This window comes from Poecilia latipinna, unplaced genomic scaffold (genome assembly GCF_001443285.1).
Source record: "Poecilia latipinna isolate Pla-1442-1.1 unplaced genomic scaffold, P_latipinna-1.0 Scaffold520, whole genome shotgun sequence".
NCBI lineage: Eukaryota > Metazoa > Chordata > Actinopteri > Cyprinodontiformes > Poeciliidae > Poecilia > Poecilia latipinna.
In genome coordinates, this window is record NW_015113136.1 from 124,073 (window position 1) to 150,248 (window position 26,176).

Below are 26,176 nucleotides of genomic sequence, written 5' to 3' on the forward strand. Positions count from 1 at the left end.
TTTTAGTGTGCCGAAAGCAGAGGCGTGAATCGCTGCTGCAACTTTGTACTGTGTGTCGGTTAAAAACACTCATGCAATTTCGCTTGATTTTTAAAATTCTCCTTTTAAACACATTGTTTGTGGGTGATTTCCGTTCAGACTTTTGCTTCGTCCCAATCCAGTTTCTCCCTCAACTCCCAAAGCAGGTTGGAGCAGTTCTCCTGTTTACCTTTATTTCTTGTCTCCGCCCATCTCACCGCCACTTCCTGATCACCTGGGCCGGTGAAGAGATGAGCAGGTTTTGAAGGAGCTCTGCTCCACACGCCGCGGGAGTTTGGCGTTGGAAGATTTTCCCGAAAGTCAGGGAATGAGATAAAAACTTCTTTTGCCCGAAGGCCGTTCAGCCAGTCACCAAAGGCTCTAAGATCGGGACAAAGTCCTGTTTTGTGAGTCATTTACCTCTCGCTGTTCTCCACCTCCCTTCACTGAAAGGGTTTAATGTTACACCCGCTGCCAGACTCTTACCTGTGCAGGTGAGCGACGGTGCCGAAAGCGAACTTCCAAAATGAGGTTATGTGAGTACGCTTTCACGTTTTTCCAATTCCTCTTAAAGATTAGTGGGTTAAACATGACTTTTAATAGTCAGAGCACTTTGTTGTACAAAGCATGACAGTGATCTTTTTTTTTATTTGCATGAAAGTCATTTGCCTGTATGTTCGCACTTTCTGTTTATAAGTGAGCAGAACATGGCAGGTGTTTGTATTTTGTTTGTTTCATTCAGATGTTTCTTCACCAGGCTTCACATCTGGCTGCAGCTGTGACTCACACCGACTCTAGAGAAGTCAGTCAGTCAGTATCAGTCAGGCCTTAAACACACACAGAGCTTTACGGAGAGATTACAGTAACGTTCCTGTACTGTCGCTTTACATCCCATGTGGCCACACCGGAACAAAAGGCGCTGCATTTTATAACATAGAAAGATTATTTCTCCTTTTCTTATGTGAATTTTATTTAATGAGACACATTATTATTTATAAATGACAGCACAAAAGCGATTTCCATTATCTGGCTTTTTTCCCCTATTATTATTATTATTACATTGACAAAATACGCACAAACTGCATGTAGAGCATCTTGACAGTTGGGCGGGTGGGGGGGAGGGGGCTGATTTACTTTCTAGCTGGTGAAGCTAAATGTTTGGGTAATGTTTCAGCAGTGTAAGCAGTTAAACAGAAACGCTGTCATCTTTGTTCTGTCCTTGTTTTGTTGTGCGTGGTTACAAAGCAGATGTTTTCCAGAGAAAAGAAAGAAGAAAAAAAAAATGGTGGAAGACTTACTGGAATTTTTCTGTTTTTGGGGCATGTCTGAACACAACAGACTAACTATGTTGCGGTCTGCATGTGCTGCATCTGGCATGTACTTGTTTTAACTCCTGGCTTCGTTCTCTGGGTCCATGATTATGAGTCCAAAGTCTGATTAGAGATTGCTATTTTTGTGTCTTTTGTGTTTGTTTTTCTTTTTTTTTATGACCTAATGACTGATCTATTTATGAAACGGTTCTCGCTGCTGCTCCCTGAATCCAGTCACCTTTTATCGGTGGCGTGACTCACAGAGCGACCGCCTTGTGTTGACAAGGGAACTCCACTAAAAGTTAAAAGAAAAGCGAAGTGACATTAACACCCCGGTCAACTGTGTCGGTTCGCCTGTCCTCTTCGGGGTGTGTTTGATCAGCAGATACGATTCCACGTCTTGTCCTGAACCCGAGGAGTGGATGTGTACATAGCAACACGCCAGCTAAGTGTGAACACTCCGAATGCTGATGCAGACACAGATGCCTCGCCACCGGCTTGTTTTCCACACTCATCAACGGTCGTTACAAAAAAAAAAAGCTGACCTCGCACTGTCTTGTGTCATTATTAAGTCGGATCACAGGGGAGAAATCAGAGACCGATCCGGCAGCGGTATTTACATAAAATATACTCCAGGCGAAGATTGGGCCATGGTTTATGTTGACGGACAGCATCTTGAGTCAAGGATTGGCATGACTGCTTCAAAGATAAAAGAGAAAGGGTAGTATTGACAATGTAGACATTTCTTTCCCTCTTTTTTTCAGCTAAGGACAAAAGAGAAACATGGACACAATGAGATTTATGGATCATGAAAACCCGCCTTTCTTCTGGCTGTTTGAGCACTTGAGAGCGAGTAGTATAATAAATAAAACGTCATTTGATTTGTTGTGGTGGCGCAGGGTCAAAGCACGACCCACGTGTTGAGGCCTTAGTCTTCAAGCTGGTGGTTGCAGGTTCGATTCCCGGCCTGGCGACCTGTGCAGCATGTCTCCCCCCTCTCTCATTTCCCTCTTTCTTGTCGAACTACTTTCAAACACTAGAGCCAACAGAACAAATCAATTGCTACAAATCAAGTTTAGGGTGGATTCACACCGTCTTTGTATAGTTTACATTATTAAAACTTCAGTCCGTTTGCCTAGACAGTCCAGATCGTTTGAGAAGACGATCAAAAAAGCAAACTGATCCACCTAAAAACCTACAGGTCTCGGTTTGGTTGAAGTGAACTCGAACGCATATGTGAATGAATGCAAGCGGACCAAAGACCGCTCCAAAAGCAGGAAGCAACGATACCACAGGGCATTCTGGATAAATACGACCAAAACAAACTAATGCTTGCTGGAGAAATGACTCGTGGTCGTTTAACAAAGACAAAAGAGAAATCCTGCAACCACCAAAATCTGACGCTGCTCCATTTTTGTTTACATTTTGCAACGATGGAAGTTGCGCTTCTCCAGAGATTTTCCTGTCGTTTCCTTCAGTGGTTGTCAGTACAGCGCCACCACAGGTGCGGAGGGAGAACAGGTTTTCCAAAAGGTGACGCAGGGCAGTGTGGAAGTAAACCACAGCAGCCGGAAATGTAAAAAATGTTGTTACTTTGTTCCCCAATCAAACCCAGTCTACCAGACTACCAACTGTGGAAAACATCCATAGCCCATCAGAGCTCTCCCATTGTCCTCAGCGACAGCACTGGCTCAAACATCCCTACCGTCAAAGCGTCAAAAGAAAGCCGATACTCCTCCGGCACGGGTGTGTCGCCTGAATTCATCCATGAAAAGTGGGTGTATGTAGAGGCAAACGTGTGCGTGTGTGCCATCAGATTCATATGTTTGTGGTCTCGGGAGCATCTGCGCATGATCTTTTCTTCCAGTAAGGCTGTTTACATCAGGGTTGTTTCAGAACTGCAGCACACATCATCATTTTCCACTAAACCAACCCGGCGGCACACAGTCAGCGCCGAACGAACCTAAGGATGGAGTCCAGTAATCACTGTCAACATGTCAGTGCGTGTCAGTCGATACAATGCGGTTGACATAAAGGCAATGTGCATTTTTGTTAAAGATATAAAGGATATTTCAAAAGATAAAAAAAAAAGCTTTCCCCTTTGAACCATCTTCTCCAATTTGAGGTCACTTGAATGACCAAATTGACTAAAATGCAGTTTTTGGATTCAATCTTAAAGCATCAGTTTTGAAACTTTTGTAAGATCTCTAAGTCGTGACTCATTCGGCTCTTCTTCTGCTTCCCTTTCCTCCTGTGGAAATGGTTTATCGTAGCTCATCAGTCCGGCGCGGTGGCTCAGCTAATATTTCTGAAGAAACAACTTGTTATACAGCATATGGGTTGCATTCAGTCCTGTCCTGACCAGTGTGCAGATATTTTTTTTTTTTGCGCTGCCCTGATTTCCCCAGTGCCGCCTTGAGTTTTAAAAGACCCTGAGCGGATGTTTTATGTGGAGCCCCAATTCCAGTTCACATTATTTATTGAATAAATGGCTGTAAAGGAGAAGTGGAAGCACATTATTACCCTGACTCACTCATTTGGTGTGGCTGTCATGTCTGGAGGAAGGGTTAGCAGCAAGTCATTTAGCAGTTGAATAGTTTGTACTTGTAATGCTGATGGAATCTGCCTCTGGCCCAGTGACGAGCAGCAGAACTGATTCAAACCAAATTATACGGATTTATGACTGGTAACGTAATTATTAAAGTTGGGAGTGTTTTTCATTACATGACTGCTACTGAAAATGAGTAATTTTATTGAGTTAATGTAATTAATACACCATCTAATCATCAGCATCATTTACATGTTTTTCCCAATAATAAACAACCTATGGACTTATGCTGGCCCGTGCCCCGGTGGTTAAGAACCATATGAGTTATGATTTTTTATTTTATTTTATTTTTTTAGGATGTGTTGGTAATATTAGCCACAAAGTAGTAATACCCAGCCTCCAGTCCACTGCTTTCCACCTAAGTTGGGGTAAAATCATCCCAGAATCAGAAACTGGATTTAGTATTCTGGATGAGCTGTAAACAAAACAGCTTCGGTTTTTGATCATGCCAAGAGTTATTTATTTTTTAAATTATGGATTTGCCCCACTCGCATTTCCCGCTGTTAGAATGAATCGTCCGGGAGAAGTGGATGTGTTATCAGCAGATCCGAGACAACACCACACCAAAGAGCTGCCGCATTCCCTCATTAAACGAGTTTACTTGTGAAAAACTCTTTTATAGGAGATTAGGCTCCGAGAACGGATCATTTTTTCATGTCTGTGAATCTTTTTTCTTCCTTTCTTCCTTTCTGTCTTGTCATTCTAACTAGCGTTTCCTCTTCGGTCTCGGGCTTGTTCTGTGATGAAAGCGCTTTGCTCCGTAGATCAGGCCGCACTCAGCAGGCGCCACGGCTTGTGATGAATCCACCCTGTCGTCACGCGTTTGGAGAGGGGAAGTTCTACTTTGTTCGACAGTTCACCCTCTCCTCGTTAGCGTTAGATACGCCGCAGACGGGAATTCTTACCTCGCAGTCTGTGGGATTCAAACTGATAATGTCAAAAGGAAAGACTGTGTTTGCTATCAAACACCCACTTACGATGCAGCACCATGGAGTGTTGCAGACTGAAGCCGGTGTTTGTTGTGCCTTGTAATAGCTTTCTAGCTGGGGCTGTAAGAGCAGCGGAATATGTTCAACCCAAACAGAAGCAGCGGCCTCAGATTACAGTGCTGTGGAAAAATATTTGAGCTCTTGTAGATTTTTTTTTGAGTGTGTGTGTGTGTGTGTGTGTGTGTGTGTGTGTGTGTTTTTTGCTTTTTTTTTTTCTCTTCCTAACCTTAAATGTTTCTGATCATTAACCTAATTTTAATATAAGACAAATCGTCAAAACAAATAAAACATCTAAATTTAATTTTTTTTTTTATTATTATTTGTTTATTGGGGAAACCACTTAAGTAGAGACCGTGTGACAACTTGAAGTAAGCTAGAAGATTTCAAAAACCCGATCAAAAGAACAAAACCGATGAGAAATTAAGTCATCAGCTGCATTCCCATTGACCATATCACTGCGCAAATCGGAATTATGAAAATAAATTTGCTTAACCCCAATTTCAGGAAAAAAAACAAACAATTTTTCGATTAACAGTTTGGATGAGGTTCTTTTTCGGCAATTAGTTTATTTCGCAAAACTAATGAGTCACGTGACCGACAACCGGATGTCACTGCTGGCGAAAAAGACGAAGAAGACGACAGGAAGTGACTTATCACGTGAACAAACTTATTGATTCTAATCGCTCTTCTCATTTAATGGAAACAACGTAAACGGGAAATTATGTTTTTTCGACATTAGTGGAAAATTCCCAAAAGTTTTACGCACATGTGTTATGTAGACACAGCTGGTGATTTCTATCAGCTTGGAATTTTTTATAAAGCTGTTACGGAAACACACAGAGAGCCATTATCTGAAAAAGGAGAAAATATAAAACAGTGAAGATTCTCCAGAGTGACCAGCCATGTGTCAACCTCACATCCAAGAGGTTACCAAAAATAAAACTTCCTTGTTTAATAATTCTGGGAAAAAAGCGAATCTCAGTTTTCACCAAGGGTAACAGTCATAATCTTTCTATTTACGCTTATATCTCTTTTCTTCTTTCCTTTTAAAAATGGATTCATTTGGAAACCGCCTTTTGCACACACTCGGTTTCTCTTTGTCGTTTGAATTAGACGGGGCAAATACTTTTTCAAAGCTGCTGTACATTTCTATTTTGACTTCACCCTTTGCTGTTGGCGGCGTTTTGAACGAGAGCCAGCGTGTCGTCACGCAGCAGCGCAGAGCCGGCTACAGCTCCAGAAACAAAGCGAGCGGAGCGCCAACGCGGTCGCTCCTGCCAAAGTGGCGTGTGCCTGACTAGGCCCATCTGTCGGTGTCCATGTGCTCGAAGGAGCCCACCTGCTCCGGGTATGACGTGCGCGCCGGCTGGCCAGCCCGGCGCATCGACCAAAACATAAACTCGTGCACCAGAAAACAATAACTCGGCACGATTGAGACCGCGTCGCACCCGGCTGTGGATTAGCAGAGATGAGCGACTGTCGTGGAGCAGAGAGCCACAGGCTCGTCTGCGTCCGTCTGTTTCTGTCGCTGCTGCTGAGACGAGTGGTATTGATGTTCCCACATCCAGAGGAGAAATCGCAGTCGTTCAATATCCGTTATCTGGGCCGCCTCTGTAAATCCAAGAAATGATAAAAAATAATAATAATAAAAAAAAATGAGTCTGCTGCAGTTCTTTGCATATGTGAACAGAAAGAAGTCCCGCTGTGTCTGCAGTCGTCCTACATTAAAATTTATGAATTGTTGAACACATCTCGCTTTTTTTCAAGGGTGGAAACAAATGATTTGTAGCAAAGAAATAAGTCCTTTGTGGCTCTATGTACTTTTAACTCACTTGCACTGTTCAAAATTTTGGAAATAACCCAGTTTATCTTTCTTCAACTGATACCAACTTCAGTTTAAATTTTAATATAAGACATAAAAACAATTTGAATACTTTTTTTAGCCCTGCTGAAATCATGTCTTTGATGTTTTTAATGTTTTTATCTTTACTTTTTATCTATTTATTAATTTCTTTTAAATGGCGTTTTAACTAAAACTCTGAGGTGTGAGAATCCTTGTCAAATGGCGTTTTGACTAAAAATCTGTGAATTCCGTCCTGTCAGGCGACGGGGCCTGGATAATACCCGTGTTAAACGGACGGCGGAGTCCGGCGACGACAGGCGCTTAAATACCGTAACAAAAGTATGTTTTATTCAAAATCTCTCTCTTTCTTACTGTTTATTCAATGTCACATGCTGTTCTTATTTTTTTTTTTCTTTAATTATGTAAAGCACCTTGAAATGCCTTGCTGCTGGAATGTGCCATACAAATAAAATTTGATTGATTGATCGTAGACCATCAATTATTTAAGTGAAATATGATTGTGAAGTAATGATTCAAAGTGACAGCTCAAAAAACGTTAATATTGTGAAACAAAAACAAAATTATTAGAGTTGAAATTTTAAACCGACTTCAGCGTCTTTTCTTGCCGATTAATCTTTTGGTAATGAGGTGGGGTAAATGTTTTCGATGTTTTGGAGATAGAGCCAGGAGAGACTCGACTGAGACGGTTTGGACATGTTCAGAGGAGAGACGATGATTACATCAGTAGAAGGACGCTGAGGTTGGAGTCATCGGGCAGAAGGCCAGGAGGAAGACACAAAAGGAGGAGGGCATGGAGAAAGTTGGCGTGAGGGTAGAGCATGCAGACTGTAGGAATAAAAGGTGAAAAGGTCAATTGACGTGACGACCCACGAAGTGAAAAGCCAGAAGAGAAGAAGAAGAAAAAAGCTTATTTAACTGATCAAAAGATCCTCAGTGCATCTCTAATTTTTTACTGCTGAAGTCGAAATGTCTCTTATTGCTTCTGATGAATATATGGATTACTTTTTTAATGAGGCAGTTTTTAAATAATGTACAATGTGGTTTTTTTCTTCTTCTTCTGTTTCTGTGCTCAGTTTCCTTAAGCTCTTGGTCAGATCACTAATCACAGATCACTTTTACCAAAGACAAAAGAGAAATCCTACAAAAAAAGCTGACTCTGCGTCATTTCTGTTTACACTTTACACAGAAGGAAGTTGCACTCATGTCTTCTTCTGAGATTCTCATGTCATTTCCTTCAGTGGTGTTCGCTGCAACGCCACCGCAGGCGAGGAGGTGAACAGGTTTTTAAATTAGTTTGGAATCGCTTGGCAGTGTAGCGTGAACAAGAACCGCACCAGCTGAAAATGTAACAAATGTTGCGATTTTGGTCCCCAATCCAAACGCATATCAAACTATTGCAACTCTCTCCACTTCCAGGGCTAACACAACAGTAATCTCATTACCAAGTGCTTCTACATTGTTGTACTTACGTTGCTTTCCTCTTCCTCGCAGATCTCTTCTGCTGACACTCTGTTCGACTCGTCCAGCTTAACATCCCAAGTTCCAGCTTTTCAGATGAGACTCTAGCCTGACGTCGCCGCAGCGATGGCGGAGGCCTCCCCTTTGGACATGTCCCCAACAGACTCGGGTGTGTTTTCCCCGACCCTTGAGCTGTGTGCCTCCTGCGGCCACAGCCACAAGCTGGAGGAGAACCACGAGTACATCTACCAGGACGACGTGGATGACGACCTCATCTGCCACATCTGCCTGTCGCCACTCATCATGCCGCTGGACACGCCCTGCGGCCACACCTACTGCAAGGAGTGCCTCACCAACTTCCTACTGGAGAGTGACTTCTGTCCCGTGTGCCGCACGCCCCTCATGCTGCAGAGCTGCAGGAAGCCGAGCCTGCTGGTGCATAAGCTGCTGGATAAGCTGACCGTGGCATGCCCTTTTGCTGAGTTTTGCACAGAGACCCTGCCTCGCGGCGAGATGGAAGATCACATCAAGGGCAGGTAGGCTCCAAAAGAAACCCCCCAAAAAACGTGATCAGATACTTTAACCCTTTTCGGTTCTTTAAATCCACTAACTATCAATTGAAAGTGGCTTGAAACATACCTGGAGAGTGCTGGAGTATGTGATCCTTTCATGTATGTTTGAGAAATCCTTTTTTTTGCTGTGGAAAATGCCTCGTTGGACCTCATCAGAGCTGCACTTTCCACGTTTTTTGAGCTTTCGCCTCACAGAGCAGCCTTCCTTCACTCGGCTCCTGCAGACTAGCCAGCAGCAATTAGCAAACGGCTCTGCAAACCACATCTGCTGAGCTCATTATACGAGCTACTTCTGAGTGAAACGCTGGTGAATACGTTGTCAAAGGATCAACAGAGGAGTCGTGTTGTGATGACTTCGTGAAGGCGGAGTTTCAAAAAGAGCAGGAGCTTCTTAGAGAGACAGATGCCCAATTTCAAGGCGTTAAACTTGGAAGTAAAATGTATTTCAAGTCATATGTGATATATATGCCAACTGAAGGTGCCATAGTTACTTGATTGTGCTATAAAATGGCACCATGTCCCTGGAAAACACATAATACTGGCCCTTTAACAGAATACAAAGTTGAAAAGAAATGAAACATGCTGTTGAAACATTCTTACAATTTAACTCTGCAGAGTGTGTGTGTGTGTGAGTGTGTGTGTGTGTTTTTATTCTGGCCTCTGGAGTCACTGCTCTGTGGAATCACCTCTCGCTGCAGTTAGAGCTGCAAGCCTTCATGGGTCTGTCTCTCTCAATATTCTTCAACACAACAGGACACACGCTCAGAGTGGCTGGAGGACATCTGAGAACATCGATTTCCAAGCCCATTTTCCACAAACTCAACTGCATTTAGCTCTAGACTTTGACTAGACCATATTATTACATGGATATTCACTCTTAGCTGTTGCTCTATGGCTCTGATTAGGATTGTTGCCGTCCAAAGTGAACCCAAGAAAGAATCTCAAGTCTGTTCCATGTTTTGCTCTTGCACTATGTCTATGCTCCATTAACTCTTACCAGCTTTCCTGTCCCTTGCTAAAGAACACCATCCCCTCAGCATGAGTCTGCCACCGTCTTACTTTAAAGTGGAGAAGTTAGGGAAATACTGTTAAGAATCGGCTCTGTCTTTAAAACCAAAGACATGCAGTTAGTTTGGTACATTTTGATATCGCAACTAAGAGATGGGCTGAGTACTTTATTTTTCCAAATAAAATGTAATTCATTCTGGGGTGCAAATATGTTTAAAATGGCCGCTGTGAAACAGTGCATGTACCGGCGCCATCAAATGACTTTTCCCATTTCCTGCATGCCCACCTTTCATTCCTCTCCATTTTCAGTTTTTTTTTCCCATCTGCACTCGTCTGTCAAAAATCGCAATAACTTGCAATAGCCATTGACCGTAGGATACCCCTTCCACGTTCACTTCGTCCATCATCTTTAAGCACCGGCTACCGTCCCCAGAGGACAGAGTTTCCCCTCCAACCGGGCTTTCATCAAACCAAAACTCCCAGCTTGTCTGCTCACGTATTAAGATGCAGCACGGCAGTTTCTCTCCGCTCGCGTTAATCCTCATTAAGACTCCCCCTGGCCCAAGTGCTGCTGGGATAATTAACGCATCTCACCAAGTATCACAGACAGGAAGTTGCATCCAAAAACGTGGAAGCTCAAGTTTGTTTAAAAATCCTTAAAAAGAAATCACCAAATCTTCCTTCACCGTTGTGTTTCTACTCCTACACCATCTTTTCCGCTCAATCTTTCCTTCTGTCAGTTTCTTTTCTTTTTCTCCACTGCCTGCCCTCGGATGTCATAATGAGGTGTGGATCTCCGAGGTTGCCTCCCAAAAGGATTCGGCTGCTCTCCCGTAGTTAGAGGGCATTATCTGTGGAGGTGAGCGGGGCCGCGTCTGCCGAGATCACCGAACGCATCGTGTGCAAGGATGTGAAAAGGTCTCGGCAAATAACCCGTTTCAACATCTCTATCCTGCTCCGTTGATTGTGGCAGTGAATAATAGTAATAATTTTAAAAAAAAGCACATTTCTTTTAAATTGTGCTCTGCATGGTTCTTTGTAACTCTGTTGAGTTTGGGAGAGTTTTTAATGAATAAAGACAAACCTACAGAGACAAAGTGTGTTATTAGCGTGGAGTTATTATGGTGCGCGGGCGTGAAAGAAGTCAAGTTGCATAATGCATCAAGCAAATGTCAAATTTAATCGCCGGAGACTTTCATTTGCATCTGATTTCCATAGCAGCAGCTTCTTTTTTAGCGCGCTAACAATCTTCACCTAAACCTCGGCAAGACGTTCTAATCTGAACTAAAGGTCTCATAACCATATTAGCAAACAAATTATCCCCCATGGTGAAACAGCAACGCTAATCAAGGCATCGGCCGATTGTTAGTTCTGCTATTATGAATTCCAAGGCTTGTATTTATAGGTTTAATTGGAAGCAGCAGTTTGTCGTTATCGGGTTTGCAGTGAAACACGTTTAGCAGAGATTGCATGTTAAAATATTGGGTTCCCCAGAAAGGTACAGGGTTTTTTCCCCCCCCCAACATTTTTTGTTTTTACAATTAAAGGGTCCACAATATCGCAAGTTTCATGTTTATCTCAGTCTAAAGAGGCGTAAATACCTTAACAGAATTAAAAAGACTCCTTTATGCGTTTACGCTGAAATATTAAGAGTTTTTATGAATGATAACATATTTTAGCGAATCTTCTTTTAGTGCAGAATAATCCAGATGAGATCTGACCACTAATTATTGCAAATTTAAGGCAAAATAAATGCACATCTGAATTCATAAAAGCTGAAAGAAAGCTTTAAAGAATGGTAGCGTAGTTTGTGGCTAGCTCTTAGCTAATCACAGCATTTAGATTATTTTTAACAGAGTAATCAGAATAGTACAACACAAACTCTTTTCGCGTGGCAGTGTTTTTGCGGCGCCAACGCTTCTGTGACCAAGTGCTGTCAATTAGTTCAACACAAAGTCTATGTGCTGACTCTAAGAGTTAAGCAAACGCTTTCAGGGTTTCAGGAAAACATGCAACAAGTGGTAATGTTGGTGAATGCAGCGGCGACATGTTGCTGCCTCATTCCACTTTCTCTCAAATGAATCTCTTTCCTCAAAATGCCCCGTTATGACAGTATGCGGAAAAACCTTTGAGCGGTTTTGCAAATTTATAAAATATAAAATCAAGATACCACACTTATGCAAGTATTCAAAGACTTCACTTAACATTTTGTTGAGGCATAAAATTTAGTTTTCACAGATCATCGTAGAGATGTTTCTGTAAGTTTTCAGGAAGCAACCTGTGATGTATTGATTTGATTGGACTTGACTGGGAAGGACACACACATGTCTATATAAGGTCCAATAGTTGTCAGAGCAGGTGATGCGACTTTTGTTGTCTAGTTATAATAAATTGGCAAAAGCACTAAACGAATAGAGAATAGATTAATTTAATCAAACTTGGAAAAAGAGCGTAACATAAAATGTGGAACAACCAAAGAGCTTTGAATAATTTCAGAATATTCAGTACCTTCGTATTTCTGGTTCTGGTCCATTTAGTTTGGGTTTGTAGCAGATATGATATTCAGCTAAAGGGAAATTTGGCTACAGCTTCTATTTGCACCACAAAAAATATAAGGTAAAATCAAGCATACAGTTTCTTACTGACTTTACCAAAATGTCCGGATGACTCAAATATTTTGTGCTGCTTTAAACAACAAACATAGTCAATTGCATGCATTTCACCTTACTGAAATGATGGATGGATGGATGGATGGATGGATGGATGGATGGATGGATGCCATCAAGGTCACTCCACATTAATATTCTTTTCGAACTTTTCAGCAATTTCATGCCTCGCTCATTGAACATCCCTCATAGAATCCATTTCCACCTTCCCTCCAATCCATGGTTGTAAATCTTTTTCCTTTAACGTTGTCTCAATCTGTACGCCACAAAACGTAGATCAGGTAATATAGATTTTCCCACCTCAGCAATTTTTAACATTCACAATATGCATCGTATTGAACAAACTCGAATTCGACACACAGGGAGAGACGAGTCACACGGCCTCCATGCATGACCTCACCCTTCTCTCCGTCTGTGTTTTGATGCCAGTGATAATGCAGTACATTATTTCTGGCTGTTTCTAAAAAAATCTGGCAGCGGGTCAGAAGTTGTAATGACTGAGACACGGCCATCTGGTCGGGGCTGATATCATCCTAATGGAATCATTCGTGACCTTTATTGGCTTTCAGAAAGAGAGACAGATATTTTCGAATGCATCCACTGCAAACAAGAGGAGCAAAAATCTTCTCTGATCTGCGGTTTTTCTCGTCGGGTTTGTGCTGTCGGGGCTTGCACTGTGTCTTTTTGTTGTTTTTTTTAGTGCGCTGACATGTAACCGCATGTGATTCTTTGAGCCTGTTTCTTGTTTGTTTGAATGATCTTCGATCCATATTGTTCTGGTCCTTTTCAAAGTTCACATTCACGTTTTACACATTACTCTGTCTTTTCGTTCTTGCTTTAAGTATAAATATTTGACTTTTCGGGGACGGCCTCAAGCGCGCTGAGGCTTTCTTCTTTTTCTTGAGTGTTTAAAAAAAGCTCGAGTTCTCAAAAGCGATGGAAAATCACAAACATTTGAAATGGAAATATGAAATAAAAAAAACGGCCTGTATTCCCCTCGCGAAGAGTTACAGAAATGAGCAACGAGGGTGTTAAACTCCATTCGTCCGTCCCCAGTCTTCCACTTATCCCACACATCTCCCTCTGCAGCAGCTCTCTCTATCTCTAAGTTATATCAAAGTGTTTGCAGGCCAGAGGGACGTGTAATCCCTGTGGTGAGTTCTGAGTCTGACTTGGGGCATCTTGATCAGATCCTCAGCCGACTCCTGTAGAGGAGGAGCAGCAGCTCCACTTCAAGCTCCCACCAGAGGAAGAAACTCAGGACTTTTTACTTAACTTTGAGCCCAGCCCAACCATAAAGAGTGTATACTTGAGGTCGTCCTCTGGTGTTACAAAGACAACGTCAGACAAAAACGGCTCAGATGTCGTACAGTGACATTATGTCTCTGAAAACCAGCCGTCGGATTCTTGTACTTCCATTTTCATTTTGATTCGCAAAAGGATCAAAATTACAAGTTTTGAGAAGAAAATTACAAGCATTACAAGTTTTGAGAAGAAAGATGTGAAGTCCTGCTTTCAAACAGAAAGTGTGTGTTCTCGAATTATGGCAGAAAAATTCCCCTGGGGCTGTTTTATGTCATTTTGTTAGAATCCGATGGCTGGTTTTCTGAGATGTTTCTGAAGGCATTTGGCTCTGATAATACTCGCTCCAGTCCGTTTGATTCTAGTCTAATTAGCGCGAATCTGTTTTCTTTTATTTGAGTTCACTGAGTTTGTTCTGAGTCAACTTGGTCCAGGCCAGTTTAGTACGATACACTTTGGTCTTCGTGACATCTTTTGGTCCTTGAGTCCGTGTGGTTTTTGTCTGTTTGGTCTGAGTGTGTTTGGCAGAGCTCTTCCTTCACCACACCAGACCGGACATCCAAACCGTCTTCCAATATGTCCGTAAAGTCGTGATAGCAGGATTAGTCTTAGGGTGCTTAGTCCGTTTAAGACAAACTCTGGTTTGATTGTGTAGATGTGAATACACCAGTTACATTGAATACCAGTAGGAGGTGGTCTTGATACACTCCTTGATCTTGAACGTTCGAGATCCATTCAGCATACATCTCCGATAAAGTTTTGCCAGAAATAGTACCAGGGAAATGACTAAAAAGAGGATTGCATTCTTTGTGTTTTTGACCAGCCCAGAACACAGTATTGGGGTGTGTTTGATACCGCCGGTCTGACCAATAAACAGACTAAACGTTCTGGCGTCGTTTGTAGTGACAGGTTTTGATTAGCTTGGAGCTTTCTCTGTGTGAAAGAAACCGAACCCCCAGAAAAAGTGACAAGTTAACAAACAGAAGTTCACCACAAATTTTTACTGATTGGGCCAAAGTAAACCAAACTATGACTGAGAAACCCCCTTAGAGTTTGAGAAGTGTTGCAGATGTGCTCCAATGCTCCAATACTCTCATTACACACAATCAAAACCTTGAACTCTGTTTTGAAAAGTTTCACCAGAGGAAGATGATGGGGACTTTTCTCCAGTGATTTCCTGCCCACAGTTTCAACGTAGCGAATGGAAAAACAGCACCGTGACGCTCTGTCAGTGCGAGGTACCATTTCTACAAATGGGAAATGGAAAGGTGTAATTGAGTGCGAGAACATGAGTGCATGAGTACGTCATGATGACGTTTTTCTGAGTTGCTGCTGAACGACTCCTCCTCTGGGGCAGACCGGCTTCTGTTCGCCAAAACTGCATCCTGTCACAATCCAATTACTTTTCCATTTCCTGCGAGCCCTGTGGTCTCGTCGCTCAAATACCACAGGACAACTGATGCCTCGGTTTTGCTCGCACCCGGCCATTAACGTTAACGCACACTGGCCCGTAACCACGCCACCTTCATCCATGAAATATTTAGTCAGACGGGGTGTTTACACCGGCTAAATGATTTTCTCGAGGCCATCAGACAGCGTTGTGAAAACCGGAAAAGCAGGGGAGAGATGAAGCGGTGAGAAAAATAAGATTTATTCACTGCCTGGCCAAGGTAATCCTGCCCTTTGAATTTTTTCTGCCTTTCATCTCATTACAAGCAGAAACATCAATTAATTTAATTGGTATGTTATGTGACAGACCAACACAGATTCTGTGAAGGTCTCAGGTTTGTATATAAAATTATTTTATTGTAGATAAAATCAGTACTAACAAGTACCTCAATTTGGTACAGTTGCGTTTAACTTAGGATATGTCTAGAAACTTTTTTGTCCATTCTTCTTTGTAAAACAGCTACATTTTAAGTCTTACTACAGATTCTTAGTTGGATTTAGGTCTGGACTTTGACTGGACCTTTGTAACACAAAACATACTTGGATCTAAACCATTTAACTTAAGAATTGTTGTCGTGTTGGGAAGTGAACCTTAGTCCCAAATCTTTTGCTCTCTCTCTCTCTCTCTCTCTCTCTCTCTCTCTCTCTCTCTCTCTCTCAAGTTTTCATCCAAGACTTCATTAATCTTTCTGTCACCTCTGACCATCTTTCCTGTTCCCTTTTGAAGGTACTGATGTTGCCACCAGTATGTTTTAGTGTGGACATGGTGTTTTTCGGATCCATTTTCCATGTCAGATGCTGAAAGCTTGGAATATTGTTTTAAACATCTTGGTAGATTTATTCCTGACCTACGTGATTTATTCTGGGGTTTTCCAGTTGTTTTGCCTTTGTTCTCTCAAACAAACCTGAGACCTTCACATAAGCAACCACTAGAGACAAATGGCTCCACTGGATTTTATCCAAAAAAGTGCTCAAATAAGATCACAATCGGAGATGCTAAGTCTATGAGAACCTTTTAGCTTTATGGTTCCCTGCTGTTTTTCTGCAAACTACAATGAAGCTAAAATGAAATAGACAAGAGAGATGAAACATCCTTTCAGTTTCTATCTAAAATGCATCTTCTTGAAGTTTTAAGTTGCTGCCAGGTATACTTAACACTGTCAGCAGATGTATGTCTCCTCCAGTCGTTTCCTGGTTACCTGATCGGTCAAACCAAGATGTGCGGCTTTAACCCAGCTTCCGGTCTTTTGCTCAGTTTTCCTCTCTAAAATGTGAAGATGAAGATTAGACCTTTTTGAATTCCCTCGGTTTAGTACAGACACGCTTCACATCCTTTCGTTTTTATCCTCATATTTCTCATTCATGCCACTCTGACAAACCCACCCCCTCCCAGCAGAGCATATTGATTTACCGGTGTGTGTTGGCCATACTCTGCCTCTCTCTGTCTCTCTCTCTGTGTTTTTTTTTTCCTCCTTCACACTTGTAGGCAGGTTCTTTTAAGCGATCAGACCAATCTGCTGCACTGGGAGCAGTCCATCGCTGTAAACCAGGGGTGAGGCAACGGAAAGCAACATATTCTCTCCCCCCCCCAGCCCTGCAGGAGCGATACATCCACGGGCAGGGGGAGGTGAATGCAGGAACCGGCACCTGTGTGTGTGTGAGTGTGTGTGGATCCGAGCGCCTGCGAACGTGGCCGAGCCAATCAGAGGAGTACAAAGTACGCCCCCCCGCTCCCTTCTCTGCTTTGGTTTGCGCCATCCCCCCCCACAACCCCCTCTTTCCTCTCTTTAGTGGTTTCTGCTGCAGTATAAGTCACAGCTTGCACCGTTCTCTCTCCGACATACACACACACGCGCGCACACCCGCTCACAGTGCATACGGGCACAAATCCTCTTACAACTCGCCAGTGCCCAGAGCAGATTAAGGGGCTGCACATCTCAAATTGTATTCCAAATGTGCCACCTTTTGTATGGGTTCCCCTTCCTCTTCTTCCTGCACTTTCTCCTCTTCCTCCTTTGCCACAACCGGGACCTCTTCTTTCTTCTCTGCACCTGCTCCGGCTGATTTTTTTATTTTATTTTTTTCCTCCTCTGCTCTGTCTTCAACCTCTGGCAACCTGCCCACTTGGCTCTGCAGCTGAGATGACCAGGCAGCCAGCCTGAGGCAGAAGAAGAAGAAGAAGGAGAAAGAGGAAAAGAAGAAGAAGATCGCACAGACACAAGTAGAGAAGTAGGGGAAGAGCAGAGTAAGAGGGGGAGGGAGTTGAAAAGGTAGGAAGTGAAGGATTAAATCACATCTGAGAGCGCTTCTGTTTGAAGGGAAGCGGGGTGGTGAGGGGAGAGAGAGAGAGAGAGTGGGGGTAGGGGGGGTCAGAACGGCCAGGGTCGCAGAATTGGAGGGGGACGGTGGGGGCGAGGGGGAGACAGGCTCAGCTTCAGGGACCAGAGAGCAGGGGTTGGGGGGGCGGGTGACGGCTGACCATGAAGGCTCTGTTGCTCCTGGTTCTGCCCTGGCTCAGCCCGGCCAACTACACAGACAATTTGGGCAACCTGCACATCCTCTATTCTGAACTGTGAGTACAAGACTCATCCTGCATCCTTTCCCCCACCCCCACCCCCTTCACTGACCAACCATCCATCCATCCATCCATCCATCTGCTTGTTTCTCTCACTTTCACCACCCTTGCTGGGTGTTCATGAACTCCACCGGTGTTTACATTCGGGTTCGTCACATGAAGAGTCGGTGGTTTGCTGATGCTGCTGATGCTTTTGGGGGGTTTTGCTGGAAGCCGTGGTCCAGCCTGGGATGCAGCAGAACCAGCAGGCAGAGCTTTGCGCCATCCAGGACGGGTTCGACCGGACGCTGTGGAGCGACACTGCAGCAGGGCATCGCTCCCCTTCCTGTAATTCTCTCTGCGAGCGAGCGCCTAACTACTGGCATCGACCGGGCTGTGGAGGTGGGGTGGGCAGAGGAGTGTCAGCATGCGTTTGCACAGAATTGTGGATTTCGAGCGCCGCGCGCGCAGATGCTGAGTCCTGTCGAGGGTTCGGATGTTTGTAACTAGAGCTCGTGTCTGTGGGAAGGGACTTTCGCCTTGGCATTAAAAATGTACGGTCCACCGTTCTCGGTTTACATCTTTGTGCACAACGTCGCTTTCGACGCGGGGGAACTTGTCAAAACAAAACACAACAAAAACACAAGCGGAGGCACATTGGCTGGTTCACCGTACTCTCCAGTCAGCTTTACAGTGTCTTTGAAAACTGTAATATTACATAAATAAGCTACAAATGGTTTACTAATGCATTTAGCTGACAAGTTAAGACTTTAATGATGTAGAGTAAAAGCACAAAGATTTTAAAAAATGTATAAACAGAGTGTAAAATGAACCCATCCATGTTTGACTCATCCAAATAACGTTTATATTTTATTTTTCTCTACTTTTAAAGTGGTTTTGATGGTCAGAAGTATCAGTAATGCTCCATTTTTCTGTTTCTAAAAGGTTTCATTACCCCTTAAACTGTGGCTTAAACAATCTTTAGTAAGACCAGTCACAGTGTTTTAAATCTATATTTACACGTTTGATCAAATACAATCCAGATTCAGTGAAAACTGTAAAGTAGCTCTTTAATTTAGTGCCAGTAAAGCTAATTATAATTTCATTGTGTTCTTAGCGGCTAATGGTTAGCCTGTCATATTTTTACAAATTCGTCTCATCTGTCATTGTTTATTTTCTACTGAACGGGGGATCTCATGTAAAATCTACTGTATTGAGCATTACGTCATGTTATAATATTATTCACTCATCAAACAACATACCTGGAGTGCTGCTTTGATTCTTTCACGAACGATTGAGAAATTCTTGAGTCTCCCATGGCAACCACTCAGGGGTACCCAAGCGTTTCCTCTCTCACAAAGCACCGCCTATTTCCACAAAGCTCCTCCTCGTAGCGACAGTCTCGGCTCCTTCAGACTAGCAGGCAGCAATTAGCAAATACCATGTGGAACTGCGAATCTGCTGAGCTCTTTATACGAGCTACTTCTCAGTGCAATGCTGGTAAAAAATGTTGCTATAAAGCATTTTTATAACAACTGAAGGTAACATAGACACTTGGTTGTGGTAAAAATTGGCGTTATGTGTCTGTAAAATACATAATACTGCCCCTTTAAAAGAGTTAAGGACATTAGCAACGCTTATGCAACGGAAGGTCATCAGCCATCCTGATAAGTTTAGAAATCCCCTTTATTACTACAAAATAAGAGCCTCAAACAAAGATGTCAGGCTCACTCAAAGAACACACTGGTTTACACCTTGGTTTACACCTGACATTGCCAGATGACGTCACATGCCTCTTCATGCCAAAAGATACACCCCAGTAATGGGTGGCAAAAAGCGAACTCACACCCACTGGTGCAACTTACTCGTGTTTCCCCCCCCTCTATCAGCTTTGCAGCATTTTGAGTTCACATCTTTGTACATGAAACAGCCCTCAGTGGTTTAATATTTGTTTAGCAGAGAAAACTAACTAATCTTCCAATTTTTCATACCTGCAAATTTGCCTGGAATGCAGACTGCTCTTCAATACTCTAGTCTGCCTGAATAATTAACAGACCATCTAATAGGTCCTTTCACGTCTCTGAACTGTATATCAAAGTGCTTTCATTCTTGGCTCCTCTCCCCGTCTGAACGCTGTTGTGAGCTGTGTATTGGCCCCCAGACTCTCATTGTGTGGGAGTTAATGTTGACTACGTTCAGCAGCTCCATGGGAAGTCAAAGCACTCTGATCCCAGAGCCGGTTCTGCACTTCTCCTCTTCAGTTTGACGGAAACACGCCGTCAAACTGCTGGAGTTACGCTGGAACAATGGGGCGCCTTTCAAATCCCCCTTTTTTTTTTTTTTTTTTTTCTTTTATGCTTGTCTACGTGCAGAATTACCCCCTCTGGGGCAGTAAAGACCGGGGAGCCTGTGGTTGGACAGCAACGAAGGCTGAGGAAAGATGAAAAGCGAGGATGGAAAAGGAGGACGATGGACTGAGTTGAGAGGAGGGCGGGTGAAAATAAAGTGGACGAGAAGCGCAGCAGAAGGTAGCTTACTGTAGATGAGAGAAGACAGGAGGGTGAGAGATCACTTCCCTCCATCTGGCCATATGTATGGCTGCCATGACGACGGCACCCAGCATCCCCCAATATGTTGTCACTTTCCGATGACTTCAAATGAACCCGTCCGGTGGCCTGCTTGCGTTGTGCTAAACCCTCAAACATGGGGGGTGGGTACTGACAGTTTGTGTGTAGCGTTTAGGGGAGTTTTTTTTTTTTTTTTTGCTGATTATGACATGACATGGGGAGAAACAGGGAGTGGACAAAAGCGGACGTGGTGTTTTTCTGCCTGGCTGGAGAGCAGTGGCACACCATTCGTCTTTATCCACGATGTTGACAGCAGCGGCAGCTTCCAGCTCTGCCTGCGCAGAAGCGGCCTCCTCCTCCATTTTCTTCATCTTCCCTCTCTTTCTTTTCACTGTGCCTCTCTGTTTGGTGTTAAGTGATTGCTACAGTTAGATTATGTTGCATGAGGCCTGGGGAGGGGGATAGAGAGAGTCTCTGTTTCCCCCAAAACATAAGCAGCCTGTTATGCAGCCCATACAGTCGTGTGGATGTAACTTACAACGTGAGGTGAAAATAAACGTTTCTCTGTGATAAAAAGCTTCCCCTTTGTCAGCACCAGCCGACAAGAACGCAGCACAGGCACAAAATGGAGAGAGAGAGAGAAAGAGAGAGAGAGAGAGAGAGAGAGACTCCTGCTTTATGGGATTTGTTTTTACTCCCAACTCATAAACTCCGCTGGACTCCTTCCCCTTCCTTCCAGCCCCCCCTTGGCTCCTTTGACACAGACGATGCGTCGCTGTAGAGCTTTCGTGATTAATCTAAGTTCACTCCTGAGCCGTGGCTGAGACGTCTTAAACGCCACGATTAGCTTAGCCTCCGTCCTTTCAGCCCGCATCTGCGCGGCGTTTGATCAGCGCGAGCTCCAGCGGCCGTCCGGACATCTTCAGCTCGGGCGCGTGCTAACAGGATTAGCCGCCCCCGGCAGCCGCGCGCTCGTTGAGTCTGAACAATGCAGACCATTTGTTTATATCAGGAGTGGTAGGGTGAACCGAAATCAAAGGAAGGGCACCACGTCGGCCGGACCCGGTCCGGTCCGGCCTCGTGTCTGACTCAGGTGAGCGGGGAGCGAGGGGCAGGGGGAGGCTTCGCTAATTAGATTTTCGTCTGGGCTACGTATTAATCCCTGCTCCCCGTGTCTGGAGCTCACATTGTTTTATTGCAACCAAAAATACCTGGAAGCCGGCGGGAGAGGGGCTGGAATGAAGAATCGAGTTCCTTTGAAAGTAGAAGGAAAAGAAGAGTAAATTATTCCTTTGCTTGTATGAAGCTAATTCTGTGAATGTGTCATGGGAGTGCTTATTTATGCATGAGCACACGCTGAGCAAGTAGGTCTACGAGCAAAAAAAGAGAGTCAAACAAGAAAACATGCAACGGGCGCAATGAGGCACTTAGCAAACAGGAAATGATACCATGTCACGTTAAAGTTTCCGGACAAAAACTGTTCTCAACCCTAAAATCTTTATGGAGTTTATGTGAAAAAAACAGACACAGACGTACTTGCTAAATTTGAACTCTTTGTGCTACATGCACATTGTGTGATGTGGCCACATCAAGCAGCATGTTTAAGTTCCTCAAGGTGGAAGCCATTTCCCTTTGGTTCCACAATTCCGTCTTCATGTTCTGAAAGTCTGTGACCTCAGCAGATCCATGTTGGGTTCTTTGGTTGAGTTTCCATTTCAGTACTGAGATCTGAAAGGGTCCACATCATCTGAACAAGATGGTTTAGAACAGATCAAAGTGTTAGACTGGCCCAGTCAAAGTCTAGAAAAGTTCAAATGAGAATCTTTGTCTAAATTTAACAAAAAATGATTGTCATACAAACTCTGACTGATTTGTGTATGACTCACAAAGAAGAATGGGCAAAAATGTCAGTCTCTGGATGTGCGTCTATACAATCTTAAGCAACTTGCAGATGTAACTGACACAGATTTTAAAAAAATACATGCCACATTCACTTTTTTTTTGTAAAAAAATAAAAAAAACATCCATTATTTTCTTTCTACGTCACAATTTTGCACCACTTTGTGCTGATCCACTTAAATACATTTGATCAAAACACGTTAAAGTTTTGTGTTTCCACTACTAGGACATGTCAAAATGCTTTTATACAAAAAAAACTACATGAAGTAAAATTAAACAGAAGGCCAAAATACACATCTGGAATCATGTAAAGCATGTACACGTGCAAACACTGTACTCTGTGAAACAGAACAGTTGAAATATGTATTCATTTATTCATGAGCAAAAGCGAACAGCAGGTCAGAGTGTTTACTTCAGCAGAGCCTTCCTCTCAGATGTGTCACTGACTGTTCAAGCAGAAAACGGCACAAGGAGCAAGGTGAGGTGGGGTATGCAGAAAAGGCTTACAGATGGCACCGAGTTTTGTTCTGTTGTAGGAAAAGCGCCTCACTAAACTTAGATACGTGTTTGTTTTGCGCAATGCAGCACGCGCTCAAATCTGCGCTGAATCGTTCACGTCAAGCGGCCTACTTTCTCAGACCTGTCACTGAGGATGTGTGGACTGCATCTCCGTTAACCTTTGCCTCTCGCTGGCTCAAAGAATGGCTGCAGTTTATGGGGTTTCTAAGGCTTTGACACCAGGAAGGACGAAACAACTTCCTCAACCCTGTGTGTGCAGCAGGCTAATCCGTAGGAAGGTTGAGTATGCGCTCGCCTGGCGGGCAGCAGACCGTAACTGACAGCTGAGGGGAGAGCGGGCGTAGAGTTAATCTCTCATGTGAGCAGCGCCCTGCGGACCGCTGGGGCTTTGGGTCGGGCTGAGTTGCAGGCAGGATGGCATGGGAAAGGAGAAAACTCAGCCATTGCCGTGGGCTGGTGTGGTAAAGAGAGAATGCAGGTTACTAGGTGCAGAGAGCATCATGGGAACAGAGACTACATAGGGATTCTCTACGCGATTTCCTATGATCTTACACTGTGGTGTATTGAAAATGACAATTAGAGCAATTGGCATCTCAGTGAGAGAAAATCACTACTTTGAGACTTCTGTGGCCTCTAGCTGAGCGTCTATTAACTATAGAATTGCACAAATTCAAATTTCAAAAATGAAATTCGTTCAATGGAAAAATAGCAATTTCGAAAACTCATGTTTTCCAGGTTGTTGTGCTGGAATGAAGTGGTTTTCCAGACATTGAAATAGATGTATGTCGCAAAACTGCAAGGGAAACACTTTTATTTATTTTTTTTTTGCATCATACACGTCACATGATCAACAGCCAGATGGTACTACTACCAAAAACTAGAAAGAAGACGACAGGAAGTTGTCTTCTTCATGGTTTGTAGTTTGTTTTTGCTTGGGGTTTTTCAGACAATGTGCAGCTGGCTCCACCAGAGATCTCACACCATCGCATAGTTCATAAGAAGTTGTGTGTCATTGAAAACTCTGCATAGCTGGACACTTCCAAGAATAAGGAGTTGACGCTCCAAAGCCTAAGACAATGTTCGTTAGCGCCATGGCTGAGTTATCAAAATATCTCGTATAACTGTTTACACCCATCGCTGCCGTGATTTCTAATGATTTATCATGTGAATAAGCTTAGTCACTCCTAATTTTAATGTCATGTCTTATTTAATGAAAACATCACAATTGCAAAATTGTGTTGTTGTTTTGTTCGACATCAGCAGAACATAGACAAAGATTTGCGGACATTTGCGTTGGAAACAAATGTCCTAGTGTTGAGACGCATCAGTGCGCTTGAGATCCAGTTCAGCCGGGCAGCAGAGAATGAAATCGGTGCTTGCGTCTGCTCTGCTCTCGACACGAGAGGGAAGAGATTGCCTACTTAGTAGAAACCAGACACTGACACAGTAAACTGCTGCATAAATACCCTTCCGGCCTCTTCATGGGTCCAGGGCTCAACTGATGATCACCCGTATTGATTGGCTTGAAAAAGATGACTCAGGGATTCTGGGGCCGGTCTTTACTGGCAGAGCTGACTTCCTATCTGCTGGGCCCGTAAAACAATCAGCTGCATAAAGCGTGCCAAACCTGTCCGACTGCTCCCTGCTACACCGGAGCACAATGGAAAATTTCAGCACACAGGTTCATCTGCAGCTCCACACTTTTTCTTTTTGTTTTTCTTTTCGGCACGCAGTCGCTTTCAAAGGCGATGAGGAGTCACACCCAACGGCTCCTGGCTTTCACTGTGCAAGTCTATTTTTGACAAGCCAGTTTGTCTTTCTCCACATCACTGACTGCTCCATCCTCCCATGTCTTGACCCCCCCCAATCCCAGATCATGCAGCAGATGGGATTACCCCTCACAGCAGGCGGATCCAGTCAACACACGGGCGCATCATCTGATTAACACTCCCCTGGTTCATCATTAACTGGATTACCGTGTCTTTATGTCGCTCTGGCTTCAATCGTTCTGTTTTCCTTTAATCAAACCTAAAAGAATAGTTTGAACCAGGGCTTCGTTATCAGCAGTAGATAACCCTCATAGCACCTTAGCACTTCTTGTTTCTTAAGGCTGAAGGTGACGACTTGACCGACGGGAGCAAAGGTCAAAGTGAACTTCTACCATTTGAAACAACTCCCACCTCAGAATCCTCTTATGCAAACACAATTTTACGATCCTTTAACCATCGTCATGTTTGTGTTGCACAAGCCAGTTATTTTTCACACAGAGAATAAACAGAGGCTATCAGCTTAAAGGCTTATGAAGTAGTATTTACATTAACCACAATGACTTTTTATAGATTGGAGTTGTCTCAAGGTCCTAGAAATCAGCTTTGGTTTTAAGTCCCTCTTCAACAAGCCTCGTAGTTTGGATTTATATTGAATGAAGACACCAGGAGAGTTTTATATGTAGTAAGGAACAGCTTTACAGGTTGTAAGCTATAAATAAATTATGCTTATTTCAGATATGCTGAACATTCCCTTTAACCACTATTGTCCAACTGGCAGTAGCAGTCTTCTTTGCCAACTTTACGAGTATATGTGTAAGTGTGTTTGTTTTGATTGTCACTGCAGATGCTGGTGTCGCTGCTGTAACACAGCGATTACCCTTTATGATTTATACATAGTGTCAGTGAAACAATGCAGAATGGTTTAACTGGAACAAATTACGAAGGGATTTTGCCAGTGCAGACTTCTGTGATGTCGTCCCTTTGCAGTAATGATGCTACTGCCTAGTTTTTCAGTCGTAGCTGCTGATCATTTCACAGTGTGTACACTATGAAACTGAATTATAATCACTTTCAATTCAGAGGAAGTCTATGACATTCATTGGTATTTAACAAATGAAGCCAGAGAGACGTGTCCTGAAGAAACATCCTCCACACAAACAAACACATGACTTCCACTCTGTTAGTGACTGTAGGAGGTGTGGTTGTTTCTATTTGTGCCTCCGAACACAAACAGCATGAAGCTAAAAATATGAATCTGACTGAAGTAGTTTCTTTTTTTTGACTGTCAGCACTCGTCGGGGATTTCAGACCCGGTTAACGTTCAGACAAGTTTACAGTTTAAACTTGTCTGACTGGATTCTTTTACATTTTCAGAGGTAAATATCTGCCCTTATAATTTGTTTTTGGTCTGGTACTTACAGAATCAGCCTTTATTATAGTACAGAAGCGCAACAAAATTCGTTTCAGCACAGCCCATCCGAAGAGCAAACAGAAAGACAGACAAACAACATAAGACATGGGCAGACAGGTGCCTGAGGCTGCAGCCATCATGGCAGGCGCTGCCCTTTCGTTAGATGAGAATAACAACTTGAGGGTAGGTGAGGGACACAGTGTGTTTTTTTGC

At 43.4% G+C, this 26,176-nt stretch overlaps 1 protein-coding gene across 2 annotated transcripts in view; it reads left to right on the top strand.

Annotated features, from left to right (window-relative positions):
- Positions 1–271: 271 nt before the first annotated feature.
- Positions 272–26,176, top strand: part of lnx1 (ligand of numb-protein X 1) — a 51,564-nt gene continuing 25,659 nt past the window's right edge. Inside the window, exons 1-2 of one of the 2 annotated variants that reach the window (XM_015040628.1) lie at positions 272–554; positions 8,281–8,783. In XM_015040628.1, the coding sequence (XP_014896114.1) occupies positions 8,374–8,783 (410 nt within the window). In that variant the 5' untranslated portion in view covers positions 272–554; positions 8,281–8,373. Of the gene's footprint in view, positions 555–8,280; positions 8,784–17,042; positions 17,817–26,176 lie in introns of those variants that run through there. The other variant, XM_015040629.1, reaches the window with a different exon arrangement.